Source organism: Crocodylus siamensis, chromosome 6 (genome assembly GCF_052110815.1).
Source record: "Crocodylus siamensis isolate JL-2025a chromosome 6, ASM5211081v1, whole genome shotgun sequence".
NCBI classification, from domain to species: Eukaryota; Metazoa; Chordata; order Crocodylia; family Crocodylidae; genus Crocodylus; species Crocodylus siamensis.
Window position 1 is genome coordinate 97,050,112 of NC_143400.1, and position 11,337 is coordinate 97,061,448.

Consider the following 11,337-nt stretch of genomic DNA (forward strand, 5'->3'; position numbering starts at 1 on the left):
TGCAGAAAAACACAGCGGGGCTGGAGAGTGGCTGAGCTGCAAGTGAAGTGGTAAAGAAAGCCATCTAGTCTCTCGCACACACCCTGCACACTCACCCTCCTCCTCTCGCTGCCCCCCCAGCAGCCCTGCTCCTCTCCCGTGCACACACCAGGCCCTTGTGCAATGAACTCCCCATGCTTCCTGCTCGATTGCAGGCGTTTCGGTAGCTTTATCCCCCTCTCATTTCACAGTAGTAAAACCGCATGTCTCAGCATCCTAAACCCCTAATGAATTAACCAATTCACCTTGCAAGGCGCAAAAGCCTGTTTATGAAACTCCCCTGGCAGCTAACCATGGAAAAACAAAAGGGAAGGAAAGGACACAAGATGTACACCCAGCTCAGGCATGCACCGGTCATGCCACCATCACCCAAGGATGCTGTTCTAGCGCGGGTGGAGAAGCCAAATGCAGCTGGTTCCCAGTCTGCAAGGGCCAGCACCCCAGGTCATTTATTTAATTCAGCATCAGGTGCCATCCCTGCCTTTCCTGCTCGACAACCCCCCCCCGGATGCGAGTGGGACGTGGAAGAACAACACGAAAGCACAGAGAGCGCAACCTTTCGTCTCGCCGGCTTCCGGCACATTGCTTGCCAAGTTCAATTTTCCAAAAGCTCTGTTTTATTTTTAAAGGTAACATCTTTATTAGTAGCAGTAGTACTCTTGTCGTTAGTGTTTATTACTTTATTAGTAGTTGTCATAGTAGTATTATTATGCAGAGATGAGTTTTTTTCCCCCCTTTTGATCACAGAGCAAACAATTGCTTTTGCAAATGTTAATGGAGTTCTGATTTAAAACTTTTTTTTTCTCTTCACTTTTGGGGGAGGGGGGGTTGTTTTGTTTTGTTTTTCTAAAACGTTGCGACAGGCAAGATTGGGGGGTCGTTTTCCTCATCCTACTCAACAAAAGATTTTGAGTTCAGAATCCTAGCCGCTACTGGTAGGTCCTGCCTTGCTCAGTTTGTGGTGGTCTCGTGTGGTTTCACCGGGTGGGGTGGGCAGGTGGGCGGGAGGGGGACGACAGGAAGTGGGGGCAAGGGGGGTGTTTTGCAGCTATGTTGAGTCTTGGTTCACGACTTTGCCTCCGTTCATAGTTGGTGTCCCTGAACTTTTCCTTGAGCGTCCTTGTTTCTCTCCGATTTCATGCAGCGATGGCTCCCTGTACATGCACACTGTGGACGGAAAGGGCAACAGTTAGCTCACGTGCTGCTATAGAGACTGGGCTCTTTGTCCATCATTTGTATGAAGGATTGGGTTTCCTAGCCTTCCCCCTGCCCCCATCTCCCTCCCTACACACACGCACATCACTTGCACAGAAAATCCCGGTTTGTCCCATTACTCGCGGTCCTTTCTGCCTGAGCTGGCAGCTGCAGCCTTTGGAGCCTTCGCTCCTCTAAAGGGAGTAAGGGCTGACCCGGTCGCTCCCAGCTAAGTCGTCCCTAGTGTCTGCTCTTTTCACACATCTATGCATAGCTGTGTATACCAACACCCTCCTTTACGGTGCCATGTATAGTCTCGAGGTGCCAACACCAGCAAGAAACGCATCAAAGCATCAGCCTGGCTCCCTCCCTTGAATTGTCAGCAGGAAATACGTGAGACAAGAAAAGCATCCCCGTCTGTGCGACTGCAGCCTTGTGCCCAAACCTGTTGTACCCTCTAGCCACGTGCTGGGGTCTGCGCTCGGTGCTGGGATCACACCGGGCCACGCTGTGCCAAGCCCCGGGGCAGGGAGGAAGCAAAGCCTCGTCTAGACAGGGAGAAGCCACCTGTGTTGTAGCTTGATGCAGCATGTCTCCTCCGCTCCTGCGAGCCTCCCCATGCTGGGAGGCACTTACAGGGCTCCGTCCTACTGCACTTCATGATCTGAGCGACGGCCTCCAGTTGCGGCAAGGGAAGTTGAGGTTGGATGTTAGTAAAACCTTCCTCACCAGGAGGGTGGTGCAGCACTGGGACAGGTTACCCAGAGAGGTGGTGGAGTCTCCATCCTTGGAGGTTTTTAAGGCCCGGCCCCTTTCCTCCAAGGATGCGTCCAGTCCCTTCTTGCAGCTTCCACCACATCCGGTGGCCACGAGCCCCACACTAATGACACACGGGGTGTAAAAGAGCTGCCTGTTGTTACTTTTAAATTTACTGCCCGCTTGTTTCGTGTTGCGACCCCTCGTTCTTGTATTGTGAGAGCAAATACGTCCTCAGCACTTCCTCTGTCTCCAAATCAGTCTCACCTCGGGTGGGGGGATACAACCCCGCTGGGTTTGTACCTGCCGGGGGGGGAATCAGGGCAGGGCTCCCAGGTTTTAGACCAATACCCTTGTCAAGAGGCTTAGCAGTTAGTGCACTGCTGCATCCTGCCTCGGCGATGGAGCAGGGACCCCGCGTGTCCTGCTCCCTGGAGGAGCGTCCTAACCCCGAGGCTACTGGCCACACAGTGAGAAGGCTGCTGCTCTGCCCCCACTGGGGTCCTTGCCCAGCGTTATGCAGGGACCCACCCAGCCAGAGCACAGTCATATCGAGCACACTCAGCGGCGTGTGCATGCATGTGTGCTGGGAGTCAAGCCCCAAATGGCGAGCGAGGTCCAAGCGCTGCGGGGCCGCGGCTGCCCGCGTGCCATTCAGGTGCGATGTGACACAGGATGGAGCCCGCTCTGCCTTCGCACTGCTGGACGTGCAACTGGAGACAGCAAGGAGGTGTTTCCCCCGCCTGTCCCTTCCAATGCACCCGCATGCTGCTGCTTCCTGGCCGCTCGAGCCGTAGCCAGGGCTAGCTCAGGCCATCTGCCTGCAACCTCAGCTGTTGAATAAGGGTCTCTGCTTGACCCCATCAGGAGAAACGTCACAGCTCCCGTTTCAAATAGGGCCTTCTGGACCATCCATCCAAATCCTGACCCTTCTCATGGGCAAATGTGCTGGAAATGGGACCCAGGGATGGGGCCAGGTAGCAAAGCTGACCCTTCCAATCCTGGCAGGGTCCCTCAGAGGGGCCGAATACCACACTGTTTGCTAGGCTATTACAGCATGGCTGAGTGGGGAGAATCAAGCCCATCGTAGTTTGGTTCTGGTTCCTCAACAAGAGCAAGTCCAAGGAAAAATTAAACAATTCCAGTCTAAATGATGTGAATAAAGAAGGGGGGGGGCACCACCTATGGCAAAGTGCAATTCCCCTGGATGCTGGTAGCCTTGCCCTGATTTCCAAATAAATCTCAGCAATTAGAGCCAGATCGAAAATGTTGCAATTGCTTGGCATTTCACTCTTATCTACAAAAACATTTATAGTAATGCAGAATAATGTAGGGCGGCAATAAAGTGCAGTCAAGTGCAGAGCAATATAGGCAATATTGCACAGAATATCTCAGCAATGAAAAACATTCATTTGCCCATATAGCAAGCCTGCCATCCAAGGCTCTTGAAGCACTTTAATTGCGCACTCTAACTGAGCCTCACGACACCCCAGTGAAGCCTGTACTGAATAGTAAAGTACCGTGGGCAAGGCTGTTCTCAACGGGAAATACAAAAGGAAAGAGAATGAATGACCTGCTTATCTTGAATTGATGCTGAATAAAATCCAAGCATCCTAAGCTCCCAGCCTGAGCACTACCCTGCACCTCGTCTGCTTGGCAAACAAACCACAGGAACAAGAGGAAGCCCCAAATTCCCCCTAGTCCTGGCAGCAGCGAGGATGCTGGCTACATCCTGCAAGCCTTGACAGTCCTCCTTTGCCTTCCCACCGTTCTGTCTGCGTGCCCAGAAGGATGCACGTGCTCGCCCACAACCCACTGAGAAACTTCACTGCAGCAGGGAGGGCAATGGGACATGTCCTGACCCCCACAGGTTAGTTCTCCACCATGGTGAGCATCCAGACCCACTCGCTCACCTTGCAAATCCAAGTCACGAATACGAATCAAGCAGCACACAATTGGACAGGACACACAGCTAAAACTAATTAAGAAATCCATGCACTGAAGTAGCAAATGAGCCAGGCAGAGACACTGAACAAAAGTGGAGACGAGCAAAGCAGACGTACTGCGCCTCTCGCAGAATCAGTGCAAAACCCGAGGGAGCAGATCATGGAAGAGAGGGGAGAGCAGCGCGGGGCGCTTGGCTGTGGAAGTTACCCCATGCACGCCATCCCGGCCTACACAATACGGATACACAGCGACACGGCCTGTTCCCACGCAGCCGCGTTACGCAGACTCGGTGAGTTGGCGTACGCAAGCGGCATCCGTCTAGACGGGAAGCGCTCGCATTTGTGGACTGGCAGAGCTAGCAGGGATCGAGTCCGACCTGCTGTATAATACAGGCCACGGCTGCTGACCCCGGCGTTGAGTTCGACAACTTGCGACACGCACCAAGATCAGCGACGGGCCAGCGAGCCACCATTGGGGTGTCCCACCAGGTTGGTCAACACCGAACCAAACTCGTTCTAATCCCATCGTCGCGGCGGCTGGCAGCTCGCTGTGAGCGGCATGGTTCAGCCCTGTGCCCGGCAGCCGGGTGTGTTGGTGGATGACCCGGCCCTGGCTGTAAACCTCGCCACAACACTGACGGTGGCGGTGGGGACTGCGTTTTACACATCAGCTGGTTCTCAGCCAGGGATATCCAGCACGCCGGCTTAGGAAAACCTGCGCCTCAGGGATCTACCGGCAGCTGAGCTGTGTACAGCTGGGGTGGGGGATGACGTTGACCCCCATCAGGAAAATATCTGAGATTAAAAAACACAGGTGCCTGAAGAAGGGTGTTTGTACCCGAAAGCTTGCAAAGAAGAATTTTTCCAACTATAGTTGGTCTGATAAAAGATAGACCATGTCTGCCTGTGTCCGTAGACCAACACGGCTACAACCAACACCCCTGGTGCTAGCTTGGGCACTTGCAGGTTGGCTTTCTAGACAGCACTGCACTGCAGCAGAGCTCAGCCCTGACTATCACAGGGCACGGGGTCCGGGCTCTCCCCCAGGTCTGAGCACGGGCTGTTCACACGCTCAGGAGCCAGCTTTCCACTGAATCAGACTTATGGGGGTTTACAACTGAGCACCTACCTACCCACACACACAGACTTTAAAATCAGTGAGCCAAGGATTCAACCAGACCCTGTGTGCTAGACTCTAATCCACACGCACATCCTAATGCATCCACTGAACAGCGATGCCCACAAATGTAGAGGCCAGCCACGGGGGTCAAGCCCTTCTCCAGTCCAAGTGCCAGCCCCATGAAGAGGAGAAGGGTGTGTGGTGCGGGAGGCATGTCTCTCTGGGGCTGAGTTTTCTCCCTGTCCAGCGGCAGTCAGCAATGTCCCAGACTGAGGGGGACACACTACAGACAACCATACCACATGCTGCCACTTCCATTCCTCCCGGCCCTGGACTCAGGGAGGCGATGCAACGCCTGCACAGCATGCAACCTTGCTTTGCTGGCATGCTGTGAGCTGCCCACAACAGCGTTTTGGAAGCCAGCAACAACAGCAACAGCTTTGAGCAGACACACCACCCTCACAGGCTTGCAAAGCCTCCGGCTCCCTTGATGCACAGCACAGGGCATGCACGACAGGTCTGGTGGGGGACCACAGCTGCCCCGGGGTTTGGTTCTCCATAGCTTGGGTCTCATGGGCTCATGCTGGAAGGGAGAGGGTTGGGGGCTCAGCAGTTGCCTCCTTCTTGCCCCGCTGCCCCTTGGGTGGTACTTCACAGCAGGCAGGGGCATCCCTGGAGCTGTTGTGAGTGCACCCCAGGCTTGCATCTCCATCCTTTTTGGGTACGGCGGCTAGTGGTTAGAAGCCAGAGAGCCGACACACCGTGGGCAAACATTGCGAGGAATTAAACGTGCTCTAATGCAAGGTGGTGCAGGACCTTCTCATTTCTAGGATTATGATAAGAAGGAGGGGAGGGGAGGGAATACCAACCCTCCGAGAGGAAGAATAATGTCAGAGCTACCGCAGTGCATGAAAGATGGATTTCCATCCTTGGAGGTGTTGGGATGGTGGAGTTGGGGCTGGTCCTGCTTCGAGCAGGGGGTTGGGCTAGATGGGACCTCCTGAGGTCCCTTCAACCTGAATTTCCTACAATTCAGCAAGAAACCCTATTTCTCTGCTGTCCCCCTGCCACCACATAAAACCGTCCAAATCTACACATCTCCATTTCTGTGTGTGCAACATGGGTTGGAGAAGGACGTGTGCAGTGGTTCAAGGGCTCTTTCCCTACCATCAGTGAGAACTGGGGGTTCTTTGCACTCCGTAAAATGAACACGCCTGGACCGCAGGGCAGAGATGGGGGCAGACGCCAGTGGGGAAACACACAAAGCCTTCAACGCAAAACGTGCCTGGCAGGGGACGAGGGGGGCTGCCTGCTCTACTACCCCGGTGCAGAGCTGTGTCTGGAGAAGTCCTTTCCTTCACCAGAGGAAGCTGCTAGGTCGGTTTTCATTTCTTAACACATGGAAGCAAAAGGTTTTCACTTCCCTGGCCCCCGACTTGCAGCCCCGGGGCTTTTCTGCAAGCGCTGGAGGCAGCGGTCATCCTGCCAAATGACGGCTAGGCAGGACAAAGAGGCCTTTGGGAGCCTTGATCTCCAAGGCAGTAAGAGTTGAGCTGAGCTGAGCAGGTGCTATTAATAAACGCCCCCCCCAAAATGGCAGGTTTAAGTCTGTGGGGATTTCCTCATTGGCCTGAGAGGCCCCTCTCAGCAGACACTCCTCCTGCTCCCTTATTTCTCTTCAGCTCGGTATTAGGCACTGAGCTTTTCCCTGGGCACCAGCAACGTGACGGCCTTCCTCTCCGGCGGCGTGAGCAGCAGTGGGTTTTCCTTTAGATGCAGCTGTGGCATCTTTTCATGTACGTCTCTTCTGATCCCAGGTGTCTAGCTCATAAGCCACCACTGCTTATGTGAGGGGGCTGTGGTCGGCGTTTAGAGGGAAACAGGCATGGCCATCCTCCTCCTCCTCCCCACCGCTGTCCTTTGGAGCCAGCTAGTCATTCGCTGTGGGGCTGCCCCATTTTACAACCATCCTTTCCCACCAGGAAGCCAACTTTGCAGTTGCCAGGTTCAAGGCCACATTAGAGGAAAGGCGCAGGAGCTCCTGGTATGGAGGATGCCATCACATGCAGCGTGAGCTGGGGTCCTCTCATGGGAAGAAAGCCATCAGTCTGCAAACCAGCAGTGAGAAGCAAGAGTCCCTTTCATTTAAGGCTCCATTGAAGAGATTTAATTGTCTCAATGCGAGTGATAGGGGAAGGGAGTCAGGCCCCCCAACTTTTTTTTGGCTGGGATAATTATAAAACCAGTAAGGACCAGGAGGAAATGCCAGCCAGGGCATCCCCAGAAGCTGTCTCTTCGGTGGCTAAGAACAGGGGAAGCTGCCAAGTGTACAGTAACGGCAATAGGTTTGGGCAGGAGATTGAATGTTTATCACTAAGAAGCTGGGCAGCACATGCTTACAGGAATCTGCCTTCTACATTTGGGATCTAGCAAGACGATCAGGACTTTGGGGGAAAAATAGCCAAGCAAGCCTGGGAGAGACTGCACGCCAAATCCTTCCCTCTGAGGCCCTGCCTAGACTAGGAACATGGTGGGGTGCAGCTAAAGCTAAGGGAAAGGTTTGCTCAACAGTGGGCGCGTTTACACATGCAATTAATACTATTTGGCTCCACTGAACAGTACGCTTACAGCACAGTAGACTTATTTACTGCACAGCAGGCGCATCTACATGTTCATTAATGTGCAGAAGTTACTGCCTATTTTAGTACCTGCTTAATGCAGTACTAATGAAATGTGCAGTAACTAGAGTTACTGTGCAGTAGCGCTGGCACAGGTTTTTTAGTGATGCTTACTGAGCAGTAGCCTAATACTACTACACAGCAGTGTATTAGCATGGTTGTTGCCTGGGATGCTACTGTGCAGTGTTATTAGGCTACTACGCATTAAGCGTCTCATGTAAACGTGCCCAGTAAGTGCCTGCATGTGTAGACGGTGATGCTTTACTGCACAGTAGAATAGTCTTGTCAAGGTTTGTTTGGCTTGAGCCATGACGACCAGAAATAAAAATGCAAAGGGAAATGGTGGAAGTGTGTGGGTTTCTGTACTCATCAGAGCTGGCACCTTGCAGTGCATGAGTTACCACTGCCACTTGACTGTTCTCCTGTGCTTGGAGACAAGGTGCTGAACTTCCCCCTGCTATTACGTAGTACGGTTTCTGGGATTCCAGTGCATGCAATAGTGTTTGCAAGGAGCAAACTCCAAAGAGTTAAACCCCAAAAGAACAGCAGCTCCCCTCTACTTCCATTCATGCAGAAAGATCCAAAAGCAACTGCGTTTTTTGAGACGTCAAAGAACTCTGCAGCAATATCAGGCCTTAAAATTGCTGGGTTTTTATGCATCTGAAACCCCACTATCCAAAGTGGAGACATTTTGCTTGTTGGAGTTGCTGCGTTGTTGGTACTTGAACTTCAGACCTCCTGATCCAGAAGCGACAGCTTTACCACTGGAAGGAAAGAAACACGTTTCCCTTGGCGGTGAGCTAAAAAAGAGCTGGGCTGTCTGCTTTCAGGACCTTTCTTTGGTTCCTGTTTAAACTGAGCCACTGGGTAGCTTCGCTGTGCGCGTCTCACTACTGCCACGTTCCCTGAAGGGACTGCCCTTGAAGTGGCGGAGGAAATGAGGCCTATATATAGCTTGTGAAGCCTCTTTTCTCCAAATTCCAGCTCAGCAGGCCCCCATTCTGATCCCACACCTCACTGCATGTGCCTTCATTTTGGTCATATAACAATCTACGTGCATGCACAAACAGGGAGCATCTGCACGTGCAATTCATGCTATTTGGCTTTAATGTGCAGTAAATTGATGGTACAGTGGACTAATTTACTGCGCAGTAAGCACCTTCACATGTAAACGGTGACACTTTACTGCACCATAGGTTAGTCTACTGTGCAGTGAAGTGTCTCATGTAGACACGGCCACACTGTAGATACGCACGACCTGAACAAATGTCCTTCACAAAGCCTGTGCCAGGCATAACTACTCAGTCCTCCTACTTCTGTACTCCACGCTCCCTCCTTCCCTTTGCACATGCCTTGTTTCTGTTGAAGATATAAGCTCCTCTAGGCACCGGTCATGCCTTCCTGCCTATCTGATGGTGCTAGTATAACTGATTGTTTTCATTACAGCCCTGGCCAAAGGTCCTGGGGGTGCCGTTGTGCTGGGGGATGTGTGAGAACACAGGGAGAGATATGAAAGAAGAGCAGAATAACAGATGAGTGCTTAGGCCTTATGGGTGGAAAGCTGGCTTATAACCACCCTCCTCCAGCCTCTGGCAGACAACACACATCTCCCAGCAGGACATAAAATTCCAGCAATGTATTTTGGTGTTTTGCCCATCTATGATATTCACCCAGCATTGCTGCTTCTGCATGAAGACATGGAGGTCTTGACACTCATAGAGTGGCTTGGGCTCCTTAGGGCTGGATTCAGGCCAAGGAAAAGAGAGCGGCTACGAAGGAAAGCTAATGCCTTCTCTGCTTTACCATCTCCCCCACCCAGGCTTTGATGAATGCAGCAGAGGCAAGTCACACGGACCTGAGCTCCCTCTTCCACCTCCTCCACATGCAGCCCTCTGCTACCTACAGCTCATGTTATTTGCTCGGGAGCCAGGTCCTCTGTAGCCCCAGACAGCAGAGTGCTTGGGGAAGCTGCCACGTGCCTTTGCTTGGGAGGCAGCCAAGGATGGGATGCGGCAGTGCTCACTGAGGCTGGCTGGGAAGCAGCTTGGAGGAGGGAAGAGGTGGGGGGAGAACTTAATTTGGCTGCCAAGTTTCAAAGAGCTCGCTTGCTTTGGAGTTACATGACAGCGATGATTGAACTGCGCGGGGGCGGCTGCAACCAGAACGGGCTGCAACGGTGGGGGTTTGGGAATGAAAGCGGCGGCAGGCTCTGCGGTAATGAGGGGGCTGCTACAGGTCAGCTGCCTCTGCCTCCATGCCTGGGCACGGCTGGGAGGCAGCATCCTATCCAAACCCCTCCAGCATGCACCTCCTGGGCCACACATGGAGCATCCCACACTTAAAGGGACCCCTAATGAGGGAACACACAGGCCGGGCCCCGCCAAAAAGCACTCCACCCCTCAGCCAGTCCCATCCCAGCTGGGACATGGGGTGGGAACAGAAGGGGAGGAGGTAGAAAAGAAAGGGGCCAGAGGAGATAAGCAGCTCAACCAGTCGAGGAGGCAGGCTTGGGGAAGACTCCCGCCAAGCACTGGTATGCCTACACTAAAGGGCCATGCACCCTGTCCTCTCCCCTAGCACAGGGGTCTCCCATGAAATGCAAATGGGAAGCTGTGTTGGGTGGGAAGGGGGGGATTTAGCAGCTCCTCGTGATCAGGCTGGAGACAGAAAGCTGGAGAGACTGGTGCTTCTGCCTTTCTCATAGAGACAATCATGCTTTTAGTGGCTTGGGTGTCATGTTGGATGGGGGGATCTGCTCCCTACCCAATGAATGGTTCGGACGTGCCCTCTACCTCAGCATCCCCTATGGGCTACTTGGGCAGATCCGAGTGCTGGACCACTCAAATGCCAGAGCCCACACGTAGTCGAGTGACGCCTCCCATGCATTGCATTGGGAGCCTGCAAAGCTCTCAGTCAGGGCAGATGACAGAGCAAGGAGCAATGGGCTCAAGCTGCAGCAAGGGAAGATTAGGTTGGATATTAAGAAAAAATAATTCTCATGAGGAGGGTGGTGAGCACTGGAACGGGTTACCCAGAGAGGTGGTGGCATCTCCATCCTTGGAAGTGTTTAAGACCCAGGTAGACAAAGCTGGGATGATGTAGTTGGGGCTGGTCCCGCTTTGAGCAGGGGGTTGGACTAGATGTGACCTCCTGAGATCCCTTCCCACCCTCATTTTTTATGATTTCTATGAACCTGAGCATCTCACTTAGGCCTGGAGGCTCCATGTGGCAGCTCACTCCGAGCATTGCAGCTGCCTCTGGCCTCAGTCCTAACTCCTGCTCTGCAACTCGTCACCTCGTGGGCAAAGCTGTGGGGGGAGGTCTACAGAGGTGCTTACCCACGGCCTAGAAGTCACTTGTCTCCCTCAGTCCCCTGCATGAAGGGACCTGGAGGTCTCATCTGGGTACAGGCACCGGGTCCTTTCTAGGAGAGGCCAGCTTTCTCCTTCTTGCAGAAGACAAGCTTTCTGGGAGCAACACAAAGACGCCCTTGCACCTGTTGCTCTGAGCCCCCAGGTGCTGGACACTCAAAGCCCAAGCTCTGGTTTGCCATCCTCTTTAGTGAAAGTAATCTCCTTAATGACACGCCGTTGTAGGCAGTCTT

General features: G+C 53.2%; 1 protein-coding gene across 6 annotated transcripts in view; it reads right to left on the bottom strand.

Annotated features, from left to right (window-relative positions):
• Nucleotides 1–638: 638 nt before the first annotated feature.
• FGF12 (fibroblast growth factor 12) overlaps nt 639–11,337 on the bottom strand; it is a 303,175-nt gene continuing 292,476 nt past the window's right edge. For all 6 annotated transcript variants that reach the window (XM_090051408.1, XM_090051409.1, XM_090051410.1 and 3 more), the window contains one exon: nt 639–1,206. In XM_090051408.1, coding sequence (XP_089907534.1) covers nt 1,088–1,206 — 119 coding nt within the window. In that variant the 3' untranslated portion in view covers nt 639–1,087. The remainder of the gene's footprint in view (nt 1,207–11,337) is intronic.